The sequence below is a fragment of the Caloenas nicobarica genome, chromosome Z (assembly GCF_036013445.1).
Source record: "Caloenas nicobarica isolate bCalNic1 chromosome Z, bCalNic1.hap1, whole genome shotgun sequence".
In the NCBI taxonomy this organism is placed as follows: Eukaryota; Metazoa; Chordata; class Aves; order Columbiformes; family Columbidae; genus Caloenas; species Caloenas nicobarica.
In genome coordinates this window covers 32,130,172-32,151,445 of record NC_088284.1, presented here as the reverse complement: position 1 = coordinate 32,151,445, position 21,274 = coordinate 32,130,172, and the positions used below count along the sequence as shown (strand labels likewise).

Below are 21,274 nucleotides of genomic sequence, written 5' to 3'. Positions count from 1 at the left end.
CACTGCATCCACACATCCACAAGTGTGACCCTATCTGAGGTCTCATGGGAAGATTTATTTCTACTGCAAGAAACAAAGCACAATTAAGAAGTCAGATCATCTATCCAGCCTTTCAGGAAACGCAGTGATGTATTACCATGTACATTAGCACATTGTGTAAGTACATTATAAAGCTAGTAAACTGCTAAGCATAATATGTAAAAAATAACCTTGTTGTTGGATCATCTGTACAAAGTAGCTCAGCTCAGATCAGAGCAGATTCTAAAGCTTGGTTGAACTTCAGCAATCCCAATTGTATACCATCGAACAAATCTGGAACATGTAGCTGACATGCCATTCAAAAAGTGAGTACTGTATCAGAGAAATACATAACATGTGGCAATGACACAAAGCTGCCTAAGTAGCTGCAGAAGTAATCTAAGTTTTTTTCAAGGCTGGGTGATGGAAATCCAAAATATATATATCTTTTTCCAAAACAGAAGATTGTGTTTCTAATAGCAGAAATGATAGTATTTCTGAGACCCTATTCCTGATGATGCTTGTTAAAATGTGCCCAGACACCACATGTACTAATAACACTGTGTAAGATGTACAAGAATACAGATTTTTTTTTTCACTCTTTTGCTCTACATAAGTAAAAAGCATGCTTCAAAAAGAGCATTACAACCAAGACCATGGCTCCAGGGGCGACCAGGCATGCCTGGTGTGTTAGCAGTATCTTTACAGGCATTTTGAAGGAAATTCTAAGCATGTCTAGCCTACGTCCCTCAACTCCATTTCTTTATACCCTCTCTTCTTGCAAGTCTTCTTATCTACTGTTTCACAAACTACATTTGTTGACCTTTAATCCCATGTGTGGTTCCTCTTTAGTGGCTTCAGAGAGGAGAAAAGGATGCCAGGATATAATCTCATGCTCATTACTAACGTCACACCTGACACCTTTTTGGGGATATCTCAAACACCTGCTCTCCTACCTGTCCCATGGATTTTAACAAGTAGATGCATGCAGTCTAGCTCTGAACTGGAACAGCCTTGAGATGGCCTGTGTAGTCACCAGGATGTACACATGTGTTCTGAGACCCAAATATTGACCATGGAGACCACAGAAAACTTAGAAAGTACACACAAGGTACTTGGACCGCCATCTCACAGGCCAGGAGGTACAGAACACGCTGGTGATTTTCTGGATATGTGCAGGAAAGTGAGGGAGAAAGAGAAGCAAATCTGCATAGCCCCATACAGTGTCAAATTTTCAATTTATTATGGGTACAATGATGTTCCACCCTGCCACCTACTCTCAACAGTCTTTTATCCAAGGAAAAATAATTTTCACTTTTGTGAATTGTTGATTTTTTTAATACACCTGTTTTACAAAGCAAGCACAGGACAAAGCCTGCTCTCACTGAAGTAACAGCATTTAGCCTACTTTTACAAATGCAAATCGCATAGATAACACAAAGAAATCAAGGGGAACCTGTATTCAACATACAAAGGATGTGTCCAATCAACAGAAACAGAATCTCCCACAGACATCAGTACAACGGAGTCTAGAGATGACACCTTTTAAAAACTAGTTCATTTAAAAAAAAAAAAAAAAAGAAACAACAACACACAACAACACCAAGAACCACCACCAAAGGCACGAGTTTTACCGTGCAAGAAAAACTGCCTATTTCAGATTTATTATTTACGTTATTGTCAATAAAATAGCTTTCCAATTATGAACGGCCTAGTAGGAGAAGCTGGAATGTATTATGTGTTAATGACCACGACCAGGGGTCCAAGCTTTACTCTTTTGTCAGAGCTACAGCAGATCCTCCCCGCAGCTTCACCATTAACATGTCTGTTTCCTGTCAGACCACTCAGAGATAATGTCATTTATCTCAGGGCGGCACAAGACCAGTCATTAGCTTCAGTAAAAATCCTCAAACAAAGGCCGGATGGCGTTTTATCCAGAGCTCGTAGGCTGCAGCCAAGAATCTCATTGCTTAACAGTTCAGAACTTAAGTTATCTTTAAAAGAGTAATATTCCCCCATCAACAATTCTAGAACACTTCTCTAAAGAACAAAAAATAGCTGCATGGAAAATTTTAGTCAATAGTTTTATCATATGCAATTAAGTGACTGATAACAGCTTGCTAAACTTAGCCTTTGAGTGGCTTTTTTTTCCCCCACCTCCCTTCTACCTCTTAGGGAAAAATTGACAGAATAATTCAGATTCTACCTAAATAGTAAGATCTTTGGTTTGCCTGCAGGAGGTGATTCACTATTATAAATTCCTCAATGACTAAGCTTCTGGAAATCTCTTTAAATGAAAGTGGAACTGGTTAACTGTATGTACAAACATGTGTTTTCACAGTCCCTCCTGTATTATTGCATTTCAGAAAGCTTCTATAAAGTGCCAGGTGAACTTTTCAAAATAATGATAATAATAAAATGTGTGTCGAAAAAAATATGAGCAAATCTCAGCTATTCAATTCCTGGTTTTATGTTGAAAACTAGGAACAGATGGTACTTTCCATGTTACTTGAATCTGGTTATTGAACACCTCTATGGTTACGGGACATTTTGCTTAGCACTTTAAACATACATTTCATTTACTGGACTATAAAATGCTACTTTGGAAAAACAAGTCTTTATATAGCTATAATTAAAACAGTCTTGCAGGAAAGCCCTTTAACATGGAGAACATGGTTAACCTCATGACATCCGGACAATCAATCCTTCCCTTTTTACTGGGTATTTATGAAGTTATTAAAATTGTAAAATTACCGATGCCCAAAGTGAAATATTTTTCCAGTAGTTCCTAGTAAGGTTATCAGCTTCCCTACTTTATTTTATAACTGTTCCAGACCAGATTCCATTGTGCTGTGCTAACTCTTGCTTTGCACAGGAATTTGACAGAAGGTCTGGTCATACATATTGGCAGAGGTCAGCAGGTTCACAGGGAAAGCTTTCATTGGCCAAAGGGCAACACCTTTTCACCCAGCTCAAAAAGCATGGTCACACTACTAGACAGCACTACAGAACTTTAAGAACCTTGAGCTGTGCTTATTGTTAGACACCCATAGTTATCAATGTTTTTAACAGCTAAATCCCTTATGTAGCTTTCAAAACAGTTTGCTGTCAAACAATAGACTTTGTTCTTTAATCACAGCAAGTGACCTCCCTGCCGTTTTATTTCACAGTGAATAAACTACACCCAAGGCCACTGAGAAAAGTACATGAAAAGCATATCTCCATAACATCATTAATCAAAGATTGTACTTAAATGAGTTACATCAATAGGTAAAATGCAGCTTCCTGATGAAATGTAAAACACCCTCAATCCTGCTATAAAAAGGAAGAGAAAATAAACAATAGCACCCAGTATCTTAATTTGCTGGAGACAATTTTGAGATGTGAAATGTAGTCTTAATGAGAAGCAATACGCTAATACAAGATAAAAATTAAATCCTGGAATACCACTAGACTGATTAATTTAAAAACTGCAACCAGAATCCTCTGATTATAGCTTCGTATCTTCTGCATTTTTTTCATGTAAACATAGTGATTTTCACATGCCAAATACAATATTCCTGTATCTCAGAGTAAATTGTGACTGAATCTCAACATCTCCCTGTAATACACACAAAGCAAGTTCTTGTAGATAGTCTGAACACTTCTCAATGTGACAGCTGTTAAAAACACAAAAAAACCCTCTTAGCTAAAACAGATGAAGAGTTCATGCTGACAAACAGTCAGTAATTGTGCTAAAAACAGTATGGATGAGAAATGGAAAATGGAGACAGGTTTTAGCACCAAAAATCTTAGGAGTGGTTAGTCTACCTGTCAAAGCTGCTTATTCAGACATGTCACTGGTGGCTTAACCACGAAATGGGCTGCACGAATATAGCTCAAACATCTAAGAATTACAGCTTACTTTAACTTTATCCACATATTAGGGGAGTGGTGACTTTTACAACATACTTGCGGTTTTTGCATAAAAGAGCCAGCAGAACACAGTCATTGATTTAATTAGGCTTCATAAGATCCAATTTATCATGTTTTACATGACTTTCTGCAGCAAGGAAACAGAATAAATAGACCAAAAACAGACATTGAAGCATGCTGTGAAAGCTAAACAGTGACTACAACTCCTGGGAATCTGCTCCAAGCTCTTCACAAATAGTAAACAAATGCAGTATTATATTCCACACTACATATAGAAACCTGTAGATTTTGAATCAGAAGGCATGAACTCATTTGTATCTAAGGGCAAACATCCAAATTCACAAGGCATGTTTTTCATAACATTAAGATAACTGGAAACTGATTTTAACATGCAGGCTTGAAAATTATGTATTTATCCACAGACATAAGGTGCTTTGTGGAAGTGCAGCATACATATTCTAGTGTGTAAACAGTAAAAGCAAGAACCCTTGAAGAATATAAAAGCCTGGGGGAAAAAAATCCTTCTAGTGATTACTAAACATTTGGGAAAAAAGCCAGAACAACAAACATAAAACACTTAAGTTTCACTAATAGTACCACAGGCTGGGCTTAAGGTTGCAACCATTGTCAGCAACAAGCTTATTATTACTGTAAATCTAGAAGGGAACATTCTTTGGGAAAAGAAATACTAAGGGATTTTATTTAAGACACCGAGCAAGCACACCATTGTGCCAGACAATGGCCAACACTGCACGGCTCTAATGTGCGAAGCCTATATTAGAGTCAGTGTGTGCCAACAGCAGCGGCTGTTCCTGGAAATGCAAGCTCCAAACCTCCTCCAGGAGCCACAGCTACAACACAAAGCATACCACTAGCTCTACACCACTCCATACGTGTTTGCTCTGAATTTGCATGCCATCCAATTTACACTGCACGTAAGATTACTCGCATGTATATGGATTCTTCATAGAATTTCCTGTGTGACTGCAGAGTGAAAGAACACAAAAACGGGAGAAACCACACCACCCTCTAATCTCTGTTGCCATGACAGCAGCCTTTGAGATACTGAAATGTTCAGATTGCCAGCTAAACAAAATTGTTGAATGTGAACATTTGGCTGAGAGATTAAAAGGCTAAGGGGGTTGCAAAAGGGCAGTACCTCCCACATTCCAGGCAGCCACTGAATCCAATCAAATGGCTCTGACTCTTTAACCACAGCCATTGTGAAGACCGGATTAGGGCAATTTATCTAGATAGTTAAAACAGATTAGAGAACTGCAATTTGAAGACTATTGGCAACAGAAGTAAATGCCTACTGTACTAAGTTAATAAAGAGACCATGAGATTTTAGGACACCTCTCTGCCGCCGAAGGAACTTTCATAAATCAAAGCGCAAAGATATACACATGAATTACAGAAATCTGTTTTTTTCATCTTCATTTAGAAAAGGTCACAAGGCTCAAACAAATTAATCTGTAGATATGCTATCTTAAAAGCAATAATATGCATACAATACGAAATTTAATTTGTTCCTTGCCTTGAACAGAAGCCCTTGAAAAGCACCCAAATCTAATCCTCCAGTCAATATTATGAAAACTTCAACATGACTGAAACACAAAAAGAAGCCGGTAATGGGTCATAAAAAGACGTAACTTTTCCCTGAGACCTTCAGCCCTCCCAGACACTTGCAGACCATACAGTTAACACCGACACGTAAGTTTTCTCATCACTGAACATTCACTCAGGGAAGTTGTAAAAGCAGGTAATTTAAGACCAACAGCTAACAATAAAGTCACAATCTATCCCCCTGACATTGTTCATTTGGGGAGTGTTCGTTTGCTTTATTTTTCAGGCATACCAGGTTATCTTTGTTAAACAACCTGTAGAATTCATCTGACTCGTAATCCGGGGCCAAGGTTTGTCCCCAGGTTCCCCAGAAAACACCTTCTGCTCTATGGACAGAACAATCCTCACCGACACCAGAACCTCCTTGAATGAGTGGTTAAAAAAAGCCAAGCTCTATCTCCACCCTTCACAAAGAATTTGGTCAGGGCCATCTATTCTTACAGAAAGCATTCTTCATAATGTAATAATAAGAAAAACACACACGCTCATCTGATTTCTTTCATACATTTTAACCACTCAACAAACGAGCCGTTCACATCCAAGAGCCAGTGGGGCTCAGACAGGAAAGCTCCCCCAGACAGGAGACAAACTGCTCCCCTCTGTTCCAAAAGCTGTTTTGCACACAGGCATCTCAGCACAAGGTGCGTCCCCCTCCTCCCAGCCTCCTCCTTCCAGGAAGACGAGAGGCACCGCCTGTCTGCTGGGTCCTTCCTCCCAGTCCTCCGCACAAGCTTCAGAGGCCTCTGGGCTGCTGTGCCACGGGAGCCCCCACTGCAGTTAAGTATCCCGTGTCTCCATTAACTGCAATGGCAGAGCCCATGTTTTGCCTCCCAAGGACAATCTCAACTCCAGGCAGTGGGTCAGGGGAGAAAGGAGAGAAGTTCCTTTAGGCTTTGGGAGAGGAACGGCCATGAATCCCCACTGCCATTGTGTAAAAGTGTCAGCACATACAAGACGTGCTGCTCCTGGAGCCTGAGCTGTTGCACCCCCCCCAAGGCAAACACACAGACCTCCAGCCTGCAAACACATGCCATCCCACTGGTACCAATGCTGCTGCTCTCTGTTAAAACCAGGGACAGCTCGGTAAGGGACATCTTGGGCTATCTCCTCCTGAGCGAGTGCGATCAAAGGAACAGACAAAACCGAAATGTTCTCCAGATCCGAGTACAGGGAGGGGAAGTCACAAGAGAGAGAAGCACACTCAAAACATGGTGTCTTCTGTCTAGGGTAGAGGTGTCAGGGTTGTTTGGGGTTTTTTTAGAAGAAAGAGGAAGAACAAATGCATGTCACAAATACACAGCAGAGAGAAGACACAGCAGCCAAACACACAGTTGTGGGACATTTATTATAAACACAGGGAGACACAGAAGAGAAGAGGTGGAGAGGAGCTTTGTCCTACCTTTTCTGTTTTCAATTTCTTGATTCGCCTGTGGCTCTCCTCCTCCTCCTCTTCCTTCTTTACCAAAATAGAGTTCCCCATTAACCCTGAATCCGGGGTTTTGCTCACCTCCCCCGCAGCAGAGGAGGTACAGTGGAACGGGCTGCTGCTCCCACCACTGCCTCCTTTGGCCCCAAAGCCATAGAGGTGACCAGGGGGAGCTTGGCTGCCGCCACCCCCACTGCCATTGGGGTGGCCCTGCTGCAGGTCATGCTGCTTGTCCTTCCTGGATTTTCCCGCATCTTTATCCCGCTTGGAGCCTCTGCTGCCCGGGGCTTTACCTGGTTTCTCCTCTTTGTTTTTCCCACAAGAGGCAACAGTGGTGGTGTTGCTGGTGGTGTTATTATTGCCGTTTGGGTTACTGCTCATGCTTTGACCCAGTGCTGAATTCATGCCAGTTGCCTCTCCAGGGCGCCCTTGGACTTCCTGCCTCTTGCCAGCACTGCTGATCTCGGGAATCCCATACAAGGCAGCAGAAGGCAGAGATTTATTAGCATCCTTAGTTTTACTCCTTTTCACTTTTGATTTGCTAGTCTCTTTGTGAGAGGAATTCCCCTGGGGAGCAGAGGGCTGAACAGAAGCAAATTTTAGGCCATCAGCTAAGGCTGAGGTAGTATTAGCCCCACTGGAAGCCAGACCCCCGCAATCCTTGGAGCTGGTGTTGCTGCTGCTGGTGGTATTAGTAGAATTATTCATCTCAAATTTCTGTCTGTCCTTCTCCAAATCGGCGTCCAAATCAATTATTAAATTCCCAACACCGATTTCCCAATCATCGCCACTGTCATAAGTGTCAACCGTGTTTGGATCCACACCTTTTCCTGCAGTGGAAGTGTTCAATGACATCCTGAAGATGAGATCTCTAGAGTAAAAATCCGATGAACTTTCCTTTGAAAATGCGGGGACATTCGTTTATCTCCGTTGGGCTCTCTTAAGTTCAACTCTTCTTGTCTTCCTCCCCCAGGTGCGTTTAAGTTCACAACCTGCAGTCCACATCCACCTTGTCCTGTGAGGAGAAGAAAAGTTGAATATTTGTCTGGGTGTTACCAGAATATAATAAAACTAATAAAAAGGGGGCAAGGTAGGGGGAGCAAAATCGTTCATCGTTGCCACATTTTTTTCTTAAGTTTGTTAAACCAGAGGCAGTGGCAGTGATGCTTTTATAGTGAGCATATTTAATCTAGTTGTATACCAATATCCACATTCTCTCTTAAAGAGTCATGTCCACAAAAAAGGAGAAAAAAAAATTAACTACATGATTTAAATCCACAAAGCTCAGGAAACACAGTCTTAGAAGTGGTGCCTAGCTGTTGGAGCACATGTTGTAATCTAACCCCTTGGACCACCACCTAGGCACAAAAGGGAGAAAAGGAAGGGCACAGATTCACTCTTCACTGCATTCCATGGATTTTGTGGCTTTAAACCAGACCCTTGAAGTTTTGTGACTCTCCTATATTATCTTTTACTCCCCTTCTACTTAATCTCTTGAGGGGGGAGGAAGCACTAAGGGAAGTGGGAAATCCAATTTTCCTTGCCACAATACAGCTTCTGTTAAAATCCAACAATCTATAAACACAAATGTCTACCTGACAATATTAAACTCCATAGGTTAAAAAAAAATAGAAAATAAAAAGGTCTTCTTTCTTAAAAAAAATATTCTTAAGATAACAGTTCTAAAAACAGTTCTAATGTAATCCTAGGTCATACAATTGTTAGGTCTGTTAAATATAGTATTACTGACTGTACAGGAAACTGATTAAGACATACACTTTAAGTGATCTGCACCAAGGTGGCCTCAGTGACCACAAATGAGTGTGTGTTTGACAAAGCTTAGTTAAAACGATTTTTAAAGGGATCTCTCCCTTTTACAGTCGACTGTCGAAATATTTATACATATATACACATAAAGCTTACCTTTAATCCTTTATCAATTTTTAATTAAACCAGCAAATCAAAATGCTGTTCCCACTCGTCTCAGCAACAACTCTGTGCCTCATTTTACTTAAAGAGCAAGTGATCAAGAAGTAGAAAGCAAGTATCATCTCAGCCAGTATAAATCGGTCAATAACATATCTCCCCCTACTTTGGCACACGGATCAGAAGTCCTTTTTTGTTTGTTTAGGTTTTTTTTCCTCCTGGCTTAAAGAAAAAAAAAATGCTGATTCCCACAACTTTACCAGCTGGTAGGTAATATTTCACATTCAGAACTGAAGCATCAAGGAACAGATTTTTGTTTGTTTGCTTTTCCTAAATAAGCACCGAGAGGTAATAATCATCACAGTAATTAAAAAAAAAAAAAAAAATGTTTCCCCAACTTCACACTCCGTCTTCAGCCCCGGACCAGGGAGCCATCCTGATCAGTAAGTAATGATCCCATGAAACAAACCTACAGGCGCCCGGGTGTTACAAGACAGAATGTGCTAACATCGGGATAAATTAGTGAAAGGGAGGAAGGAAAAAAAGAAGAAGAAAGGACTGAAAATCTGGGCTGGATTCCGCCTGTTAGTTGGGAAGTGGCATTTTTTTCGCCCGTCCTGACAGATCTGATTTCTTGAAGTAACTTGAGGGGAAACGGGGGGAGGGGAGGAAGGCGGGGGGGCGAGGAAGAGGAGGAGGAGCGGGAGGGGGGAATCACTGATCTGATAAACCGGTTATCAAAACATTTTGTGGGAGTGGAGGAAGGACAGCGTGCTTTCAAACGAAGCAAATTCTCCCAGGGATAGGATTTCGGGGAGGGGAGTGTCTGTCCCCGTCCCCCCCGCCTCAAATCAGCGCTTATAAAAAACAGTGATAACAAAAGCATGGACACAGATCAAAGTTTCAAATTGCTGTCTCGGAAAAAATAATAATTAAAAACCCGGGAGCTTGGGCTAAATCAGTCATGCGGTAAATAATTCAGTAATTAGAGTCCGAGGAGATGAAGCAGACGACCTTTTTTTCAGGACAGATCGCTCCCACCTTATTGTCTCGGCAAACCTCGCAGTCTACTCCTATCCCCCTCCCTCCCCTCGCCCTCCTGCCTCTCCCCCACTCCCCGCCAAGTCAGACGGTCTCGGAGCTTTAGCTTAGTATTTTTAATTAGCCGGCGATGGGAAGCTAAAAGCCGTAATGAATTGCCGGTGGCGGGCAGGAGGGGGAGGGGTGAGGGAGGGGGAGGAGGGACGCGGGACGCTCGCGCCAGCAACCGCCAACCCCCGAGGCGCGGCGGTTCCGTTACAGTTCAGGCCGGCCGCGTCACGTGAGGCTGGCGGGCTCCATTGGTTGTCGTGAGAACAAAAATGGGTGACAAGCGTATCCAGCGAATACGGGTCTGGTCTTTTAACACACAAAAAAACCACACCGCGACAGACAGACAGACAGACAGACAAGCGGGCAGGGCCCGTCAGCTCTGCCTCTCTCCCCGGCCTCTCAACGCCACCCCCGCGGCCGAGGGCATCCCTGCAGCTCGGGGGTGCCGCGGCCAAGCGGGTGCTCCCCAAAAACACCTTACAGATGCAGTTACCTCGGGGCTTTCCCCTCCTTTCGCCCGGGGACAGCGAGCGGCGGCCGGCCGGGAGAAGAAACGGCGCGGGGGGGGAACGGCCAAGACACCGGCGAGCAACGGGCGCTTCCCACCCCCCACCTCCGGCCTCGCGTTTCAGGCGTCTCCGTGTGACAGAAGAAATGCCTCCCGTGCCGCCGGGACCTGTCGGTACCCCATCACTCCTCCTAACGAGCGCCTCGCTCTTAGGGGGGAGGGGGAAGTATGCAGGCTTGTCTGTAATTGTGTCACTTTTATTTTTCCCCCTTGGTTAGTTAAAACCCCAAAAAGGCACTATGCTTTAACGCCCCCCAAGTGCACCGTCAAGAATGATTTGTGTGACTACACTGCTTTCACCCTCTTATTTCCCTCAAATAACTCATCCTGCTTGTGGGATTTTTCTCTTTTTAAAACCCAAAAAAAACCCTAGTTATCTCAACTCCCCAAACTCTTTAAACACTCCCCTTTGCAGAGAAAAAAAAAAATCCCCTCTAAGTGCTATAGACACACCACGCAACCGTACTTACGGTCTGTATTGGATCGAGTTGACCTTTTCCTTCTAACTGCATTGAGTGTGTTTTTGTTGCAGCCGCTTTTTATTTTAGGAAAAAAAATCTAATGTCTTCAACAGATTTATTGTGTTTGGAAGAAGAGAGCACCAGATAGCATGAACCTTCCTTTCTTTCTAGAAACAAAATTAAAACGAAAATAAAAACTGGGGGAGAGAAGCAAAAAAAACCACCTAGGCATCTGTCCCCCCGCACGCGCACAGGCTGACACACACGGGGGACACGGGCGCTGCCCCACGGCGGCCGCGAGCGGCGGCCGAGGCGGGGGAGTGGGAGCCCGCTCCGCGCGGTACCTGAGAGGGACTTTTCTTTGTTCACAATGCCCTTTCCCTCCCGGCCAATCAGAAGCCAGCTTTTATGAAACCGGGCCCTCTGATTGGTCCGTCGCTCCTCCTGCCTGCCGGCGAGGGTGAGAGACAGAAACACGCACATACAGACACTGTACACACAGGCATTAGGCGCACGCAGATACACACACACACACACACCCCCCCCACATACACACACATTAGACACACACACACATTAGAGAGACACATAAAAAGCCCCTCGCTCTGCAGCCCTCAGCCTATACCGAGTCTTACAGCCTCCTGCTGCAGCCAGATACAAATCATGTTTCCAATTTCAATTATCCTACATAACATTTAGGGCTTAGGGAAAAAAAAAAAAAAAAGAGACAAAGAGAGGGAGGAGGGGGGAAAAAAAGCAAGGTAGAGAGTAGCTGTGCCAAGACTCACACGTTGGGAGGAAGACTCCCTCATTTCGTTTTAATTTAATTTCAGGGCAGTTTTCAAAGCGATGATGAACGACTTTTCTGTGCCGGTTTCAAAGAGGCAATTTAGAATCTCACTCATAATTTTAAATGCCCCCTCATTCAAAATTATAACAGCTTGAAGTCAGCGAGAGAGGGCTGGTGATACACATGTGCGATTATTTTCGTGCTTAGTGGAGGAGAAAAGCAAATAGTGTCTGGAGGAAGGTGCTGAAGGGAGATTCAGGGCAGGGCAGCACCCCCACCTCTGCTCGAAGGGACACTGAGGCGCTGCTGCGCTTTCAGACTAGCCCTCCTTCTTGCATTGACTCTCCTCCCCTCCTCACGTATTTTATTCCATGTTCGTTTTTACAATATGGCTTAAGTTAGGCAGATCAAGTTTTATTCCTTTTTTTCCCCTCTTTTTCGGAAGGAGGGGGAGCAGAAAATAACTCTTTTGTTTCCAGGCTGCTGATTTACTGCTGCACGCACTGAACTGTGAATGCCAGCGACCGTATAACTACCACGTGAACATCCTTTCACAGGAATTAGTAACACAAATCTTCCCTATCGGGCTTTGTGTAGCTCGAAAATATCCCCCTTAATCATTCCTTTTGTTTAGGTTGGGAGCCATTATGCTACACCACTGCGTTAAATTGCGTTTAACCCTTCGCAGACGGCAGTGGTGGGTGGGGGCGGCGGCGGCGCCCGCCCGGAGGCACTGGGGTGAAGGGCGGAAGGGGGGCGCTGCTCCCCGCCAGGCCGGGCTGGGGGTCGGACCCTGTCCTTTTTCATGCCCTTAAGCAGGTTAGCAGGTTTTACTTTTTTTTTGTATTTTTCTTTTTTTTTTCTTTTTTTTTTTCCATTGATCTCACTGGGAAAATCGATAGGGGATGTTTTTCTTGCCAAAGGCACGTGTTGCCCAAGTCAAGGTTTCCTGCAAGAAGTCAAAGCATGGCATTTACAATGTCCTGCACACTCGTGACAGGGTGACATAATACCTCTTTGGACTTCATCCAGCTGAGCAAATTATGAGCGTTTGTGTCCCTGCGTTACACTCTTCCCATTCAAAGGCGTCATTAGTGGAGAAGCAGTGGAGTAAAACCTCCTAAACCTGCTCACTGTTGAGGCACCAGGGAAGGTGATGCAAGATGGGGGGTTAAAAGCCACTCGTGATGTGGCACCTAGTCGTGTCTTGGCCACCATGACCAAGGCACTTAAGAGGAAAGGTCTGCCTGGCTGGTCTGGCGAGCCCCAGCTCCTGATTGCCCCTCCGGCCTCACGCCGAGGGCACTGGGGTCACTGGCACATGCTCCCTTGGGGGGCCTTGAAGCCACCTGGAGAAAACCCACTCCGTTTCTCCTAGTGTAAAAACACTTCCCCTTCGGTGGCTGATAACCAAGGGTTTACTAGCAGGGATAAATCCATTGCCAAGGAGGGCCCTTGATCACATTAAATTTTTAAGTCATTACAAAGGGGAAGAAAAAAAAAAAGGCACAAAGTGTGTAGTGCAAATAAGAAATGCTGCGCTGTAAACGTGTCCCTGCCCTCCCACGCTGGTGCCCTCACAGCGCTGGGACATCGGAAGGCACGCCTGTGAGGGGCCGCTTCCCAGCTGGTGTGGCAGCCAAGATGGCTGCGACACTGCCAGCAGCACCCAGGGGTGACCTGCCTGTGCCCGAGGAAAGCAGCAATTCGTGGGAGAATAAGCATGCATAATGTTATAAGGCACTGAAAATCACAAGTTCCCCGGGGTAACTTTTGGGTGATTTCGCTCAGTGGTTAGCGCAAATTTTAAGATCAACAACACCAAGCCTACTTTTTTTTAGTTGATTTAGTCACGGATCGCTCTTCCTGTTTCTTTATATTATGTATTTTTCAGATTTAGGTAATGGCCCTGATTTTTCAGTGTCGACCTCTGTTTAGACACGTTTCACTTTCGGCTGCTTCTCGTCTGCGAAATTACAGTCATTTTCACATTATTATACAGTGAGTAGGAGACAGTTTGTATTTAGCATTGGGTGGGGGAGGGGGTATTATGGGAAGTGATCTGCTACGGTCAGCACATAATTTCAGCCCAAAGAAAATTGCTTCTGAATAGATGGTCTGTTAACTAGCCAAGGAACAGTCACTGGGAGAGATTGCAAAAATGCCACTGCTTTATCTGCATTACACCATCACGTTAATTTCTGAAAGCAACAGTCCGTGGAAGAGCTGTTTCTCCAAGCACAGCTGCCAACTGATCAATAAAACACCCTCACAAACCTCCTCAGATCATGAAATTCCTAGAGGAGCCTCCCCTCTTGCCCCTCTCCCTCCTGGCCTGCCCGACGTACTTCAAGATTACCGAAGCAGGGGTTTATTTATTTATTTCTGCGGCAGAAATCTAGCAAGACCCCCGGCAGGCCCGTGGGTGCATCTGCAGCAGTCGATTCCCATGAGTGGCTACAAAAAGACCACTTAACTCACATTGTCTTGTCAGGTTGGAAATGTCCCCATTTCAAAGAGGCCAGTGCCTGCTGGGTGATTTAGTAGCTTTTTCGCTTTAATTTCTGCCTGCTCGCCAAATTAAATTACGCCTCTGTATTCGGGTACGTTTTACAAGACAGACAGAAGGCAAATAAATTAGTGATGTTTGTCTAAAATAGGAAATCCGTTTTTAATTAATGCAGCTGCAGACCGCTAATAATCCCAAAGAGATCCCCATCCATCCCCCCCTCCCCCCCTTTTCTTTTTAATCTTGCCAGACATATGCATAATATACGCTAAGAAAAAATGCCGGCGAACATCTATTTTTAGCGAAAGGAATGTGAGGCTCTTATCTTACACTCCTGGACAGCTTAAAAACACCTTTGTTACGAGGAAACGCTCCTTCTTCCTTTCTCCCGGAGCAACCTGGCGACTAGATCAAGGAGCGCGGCCCGGCGGGAGCCTGCGGCCAGCCGCGGAGCGCCGGCGAGCGCTTCGCTCCCCACCCGCCGCGCCGCCCCGCTCCCCCGGCCGCCGGCGCCCCGGGCGCGGAGCGGGCAGCGACCAATCATCGCTCCAGAAAACGCTTTCCCGCCCTCTCATTGGCTGAGGCCGGGCGGGGGTGTGCGGCTGGCGGCGGCGCCGCTCCCGGCTCGGCACCCCGCCGCGCCCGGCTCTGCCCGCGGGGGGAGGCGGCCGGGCGCCCACTCATCCGTGTTCCCCGAAAGCCCAGGGCACCCGTGGCCGGAGACTGACTTCAGTGGTAAAATAAAGGCTACAGCGAATACTTAACGCACCGACAACTTCGGGAAGGCTTTTTTTCAACCCTTGCCGGTGTCCCGCTAATGGGACGAACTTGAAGAACGTTGGTGTTAAATGCCACGTAGTCCTACCGTCATTTGTAGCTGAACTTTAATTACGCTTCCTCAGACGATCTTTTCCAACTGCACCCTTTGTTCTTGCGTTTCAAGGCGTGTATATGCACACAATCCCAGAATTACACACAATCCCAGAATTACACACAGCAGGTCCGCAAAGATTAACCATCATTCATTTTTCTTCGACTTTCCGCTAAAGAGAGGACAAAAATCTATTTCTCTTGAGGACGTATTTGCGAGATTAGTTGGTTAAACAATGACTGGCATTTCTGCCTTACACAACATTTTGCACATAAAGGGCTTCTTACAGCAGATTTGAAAGCAGTACATTGGAAATTATCATATCGATCCAGAAAATTTGGATTAGTATATCCTTAAAACCCTCGGAATTTATCACAGCCTATCTTGCAGTCTTACGGACAAACTTTTAATTTATATGTGCGAACTACTGGCTCTGTAAGTTAGTTGTGGATGATTTGCTACAGTGTTGCAGACTGCCAGTGAGCCATACACAGGAGCGTTGGAGCTGGCGATACAAACAGACAGTCATACAATTGGCAGGTACTTACATTAGATACTACTTTCATTTTGAAAGAGGCAATGCTAATAATGTTTTCTTCTTCTTTAGAACAGTTCATAGACTCTTTTACATTTATCTGGATATTCACAAGGAGTGTCAGTTTGATCTCTAATCTAAAAGTCAGTGTCTCTGATGTTTCAGCACACAAATCTAGGTTATATATTGAAACAAAGTACCCCTGTCCTGTTTATAGAAGAGCAACAAAAATGGCCTGGCAACTGGAAATTAGAAGGAATGGTCTGTGAAAGACACTGTGTGTTTGTGTGTGTTTGTGTATTTATTTGAGGGTGAAGAGTGTAGAAGGTAGACAGGATAGAAACTATCTTTCTGAGACCACAGCGGATTTAAAAAAAAAAAAAAGTTATAGATTAAAAGAAAAATTCCCAGAGTGAAATGTGCTAATCAGTGAAATAAATAATGTCCCAAAGGAAGTTCCGAAGTCTGATTGCATACGACTTGAAAACGAGGCTGGAAAATGCACTAAAAATAGATACTATGGGGAGTGACTCCATCTTGGCATTAGAATGGACTGAATGACCTACTAAGTCTTTCCCATTTTGTAACTTCTTAGTTCTTTGATGTACTGCTGTAAAATTTGAACTACAAACCTTTTACCCAGACATGAGTATAGCCTTCAGTTCACCATATAGTTACTTGATATCCTCCAGTAATTTAAACAAAGGCTTATTTGTTTACACGGTGCATTGTGTAAACATTCAGAAAATATTGAAAACATACATTTCTTGCTTGTGCAATGAGAAACAGGCAATACATGTTTAAATCTGCTATAGCCTTTTGTCATAGCCCTAATGCTCTATTAAAAAGGATATCTTTTGCAGCTACTTTCATACAAAATATCTTAATGTTTCACAGTCGATTATCATTTGTAATAGAAATTATGGATGCAGATTCAGTATTTTAGTTGGGCAGCATCCACATTATAGTAGTGCTAAGGTGAAAAATGTACAAAAGACCAGTGGCTGGGTGCCATACTTCAGATTTCCAGAGAGAACAAACAAGCATGGAAAAATGAAATTGAGGCTTAGGGAATAGGATTGGATTGTATTATTAGTGAGAAGGCTAGGAGTCATAGGCCAGGGAGAGGGAAGACAAGTCTTCAAATGGAATTTGCAGGGAAGCAGCCAGTTAGACATAAGGAGTCTATAGCAGAAGTGGGAGTGACAGATATTTGTTGTCCAATGTGAAAGTAGAGCAAGAAGCATGATACTGGATGAACACAAGGAACAGGCCAGAGTTTAGATAGTACATGCTAGAAGTAAGATAAAGATGACTAAGAGGCACAGTGTGCACTAGCTGGTGAAGTGAGGAATGAATCTCTGAATGTTTTCAATGTCATCCACAGGGCAAGAATGTGGAAATGTGCTGCTACAGTTTTGACAGGAAGGAGCTTGAAGAGGCATGACCCTGAATACTCACGAAAGAAGTTATCAGAATGTGTTTGGGAGTTGACATCTGGTACATTTAAAAACTGCAGAGGTATGAGAGGAGAAAATAAATGCACTGGGACAAGAGGAACGCCCAAGATCTTGATAACCAGGCCAACAGACCTGCAAATGAAGTATGCGGGCCACTGGAGCTACAAGTGAAGAGACTATTGCTAAGAACTTCTCTATCTGTACCAGAGTGGGCGACTGCTCTGCTCTTCCTTTCCTGACTCTTCTTGTTGCTCTTTTGTTGTTTCCTTTGCTGTACTGAGATAGGAAAAGAGAAACCTAAAGAGAACTTGATAGTCTCAACTGCACAAGAAGGGACCTGCTGGAAAACAAGTGTCAGGGAGGAGACAGAGATCAAGACAGTAGGAGAGAGGGGTTTGAGACCAAGAGAGGGAGACAGAAAAGAGGACAGTATAAATACAAAAGGGGGGGCAATGATATAATCAGTGCAGAGGATGAGGAACTGGGGGATCTGTTCTCAGCTGTCTCACAATTATTATGTGACCTTGGGAAGTCTGTGGTACTTCTCTCTGTGTCTTGGCCATCTTGCCTTGAAATGGTAACTAAAACAATGCAAGGATGTAAAAACATCCTTAATTCCTCAGCCATAAATAATGCAGCTTTGTTTTTTAGTGGAAGAGGAGGCTGAATCACATGAGGTGTTGCTCACTGTCAAGGCTTACATTCTCTATGGAGCTACCTGAAACATTGCAGAACTGCATTCTTGATGTTTGAGGAGAAGACCCATCCAGACTCTACATATTTTCTACATAGATATGATTGCAAGAGACCAGAAGAAGTCTGATAATTAAAGAAGAAACCATCAAGAAAAAAACTCTGAGGAAGTCCATTGGTAAGGAATATCAAATCACAAAATAAATACATTTCATGAGAATTTCCCACAAAAGGCAATAAAACACCTGAGAATCCAGAAAATGCTATACAACATTCAAAACAATTTCAGTGATGTTTTATTCTGACATATGTGGTGTGTGTACAACACTCCCATATTCTTATTATGCTCCTTGGTTCACCGTCGAGGAGTTGTACCTCAGCAGGGGTCAGGAAACTTAGCTGGTGTTACACACCACAGCTGTGATACAAGAAAATTACAAACACCATCGTCACTGATTGATCATTCTTCTCATTAAGGAAGAAAGTTGTGACTGTAGCTAAACTGAGTGCATCACTGATGTCTCTGTTTTAAAGCAGTGGCATGTCTCAAGCTGGCACTGTTCCTGTCAGACACAAGGCAGAGATGATCAAGCCTCTGCACAGTCTGGGCTTTGGAACCTGTAGGTCTCCTCATCACAGTGCTTCTACTTCCTCACTTGTAATTTCATGTAACAGTGATTACTTACCTTACAGGGTGCTCTGAGGACTGTGTTTGTTAAAGATATTGAGATCAAGAGTAATGTGATTAAGAACATCTGCATTAGATTTAGACATGTGTACTGCAAGTAACTGCTATTAAACCAGACCTTCCAGTGACTGAAATCACTCTTTTCTTTGGGCTTAGAGAAAAGAAAGACAGTCCAAACAGTCACAGGTCTCAGCTTTATCTGCCTTACGTGAAGATCCTTTGTGCTTTCAAACCCTTTGGGCGGGGATGGCAGCAGACTTTTTGTTTTATTCCCTGAAACAGACACATGGATGTGAAAAAAGACCTGGTGCACATTTTGTCATTCTGATTAAAGAAGTCTTGAGTCCTTATGAGGTGCCTGGACATCCTTCTGGAGCCTAAGGCTTTCTGTGGTGTCCTGGAGCTGGAAGTGCTATTTTTTTCAGCCATCTTTCCACAGCAATACTATAAAAGAACCTGAAAGAAGTGCTGTGATCTGCGGAGTGTGTTCTAGCTCATTTCCATCAAGACTGCCTAAAAGATTTCCAAATTGTACTTAAAAGACAAGGTTACTTTAGAATTATTCCATACTCCAGAACACAGAATAGTATTTTGCAGAGTACATATTCCTCCTTCCCTTTCTCTCCAGATTTGAAATTTAGGAGTTGCAGAATTTTTATTATAAAATTTTGCTTTTTCATTTTACAGTTCTATAATTACAAGTGCACAAATGTAATGACCTCAGCATTAAAACACTTGGGTTAAAATTTTGCCCAAAGTGAAGTTTTATAGCTTTTAAATAGTGTTGTTGGGTTTTAATTTTAATTGTGATATTAAAAGATATCTGTAAATACATTGATATTAATAAGAAGTATTAAAATGCAGTGGGTTTATTTGGATGAATGATTTTGTGTGAACTATTTCTAGCTCTAAATCTTTTTATCTAGCACTCTGTATTTTGCTGGATAAAAGTATTCCTCTGAGGTCAAATAAAAATTTGTAATCAAATGCAGACCAACTTTCTCTCATACTGCTATTCAAAATGGGGAACTAGTTCTGAAATATAGTCTGTTAGCATAGTATTAATGAAAACATTTAGCACTAATGTAAAAGCTGTTGGGAAAAAAGGAAAGTGCACTTTTTTGAAGAATACTTGCTATCTATTTTTCTTACTTGTTCTTTGTAAAAAATACTGGGTTATAATTTGTCTTTTGGGGGGAATATATTGCTGACAAGAAAGCATTGCAAGTGCACCAAGTGGACAATGGCTTCTACATGATTACTTTGCAAGGAGTAGGTGTGAGAACTGTGCCTGTGCACAGGCACTGCCCTTATCATATCCCTAGTTCCACAGGCTTCAGGGTGAGGAAGAATGCCAGAGTGTGACCCTAAGCAGAAAATATGAAGCCGTAAGTATTAACTGCCCAACACTTGAACATGTTCATATACTTCAGAATGATCAGAAACGTCCAAGGATACTTTGCTGTATTCACACAGTGTCACAACAACTCAGATTGCAGACAATTGTTCCTCCTCCAGAAGGTATTTGTAGAAAGAGCTTTGAGGAAAATGTGATTGTGTTCCTTTCGTTTCTCTCTATTTTAGTCTTATTAAAAGGAGAAACTATGCATCTGAAAAGAAAAACATGAAGAGGAGACCCCATTGCCATTACTTTGGAGAGCTGAGAGGTGGAGAATGAAAAAGCCATTGGTCTCAGTTTTACTACCACAATGGCTTTTTATGAGAGGGATTAGATACGCCTAGAGCTGGTGCAGCATTCAGTGCTGCCCTGGACAACAATCTGGAAAGAAAGACGATAAAAATCAGTTTGCCATAAGGTTAAATCACCACAGACTAGCTAGATTGGCTTTTCAGATTGTTTTTTGTTTGGGGAAATGAGGAAAAACAGAAAGAAAGAGAGAAATATGGCTTAAAAGCTGCCCTTTTTTTTCCTTCCTTCCTTTCTTCCTTCCTTCCTTCCTTCCCTCTCTTTTTTCTTCTTCCTTTTTTTTCCTTTTTTTTTTTTTTCCTTTCCTGCAAGATGTAGCATTCAGAAAACATGTTCAGTGAGTTGAGGCATTAAAAAGATCAGTGTTTGGTTGCTGAATGAAAGACTGTTGTGTGTGTGACTCACATACTAAACAGAAATCTGCCTTCAAAGCCTATTTTACTGCCTAATTATATATACACAAAATGTAGCTGTCTGTTTCAATCAAATCCTAGCAAAAAGAATAAAACTCCTCTTAAGATGCAATTTTTATGGTTTTTCATAACCTTAGAACACACATTGCTAATGCAAAAGTGGGAAGTACAGCTGCAAGGTCCAGATAAGGCACCAGTAATTGTTTTTCTTTTAATTATTACTTTATAAAGACATTACACCTCCCACTCAGAATGAGGAAAATTAGTGTCCTCTCTTCCTCGTTCTTTTTTTTTTTTTTTTTTTTTTTTTTTTAGGTGTTTGGTTTTTTTTTTTCTCCCTAAAAAAGCATGTTGTTATGCTTTTCAGGAGCAGCCAGCAGCTATGGAAAGTACTTTTAAGCAGCCTCTGTTAATAACAAGCTTTCAGAAGGGATCTAGGAATTCCAGCCCTCTACAAACCTTTGTATTGCACTGAGCACTCCATATGAGCAAACCAAATATAGACTGAAAGAATGCACCATAAAATATAAAATAATTGCTGGCAATGAGCTCTCTTGGAAACTTTAAAGCTGGGC

The 21,274-nt window shown here is 42.9% G+C and overlaps 1 protein-coding gene across 4 annotated transcripts in view; it reads right to left on the bottom strand.

The window, feature by feature from the left end:
* ZNF608 (zinc finger protein 608) overlaps nt 1–14,768 on the bottom strand; it is an 88,455-nt gene extending 73,687 nt beyond the window's left edge. For 2 of the 4 annotated variants that reach the window (XM_065656874.1, XM_065656877.1), the window contains exons 1-2: nt 11,042–11,353; nt 6,959–8,000 (exon numbers count right to left, since the gene is read on the bottom strand). In XM_065656874.1, the coding sequence (XP_065512946.1) occupies nt 6,959–7,840 (882 nt within the window). In that variant the 5' untranslated portion in view covers nt 7,841–8,000; nt 11,042–11,353. Of the gene's footprint in view, nt 1–6,958; nt 8,001–8,908; nt 9,223–11,041; nt 11,354–14,684 lie in introns of those variants that run through there. The other 2 variants (XM_065656876.1, XM_065656875.1) reach the window with 2 other exon arrangements.
* Between the last annotated feature and the right edge of the window lie 6,506 nt (nt 14,769–21,274).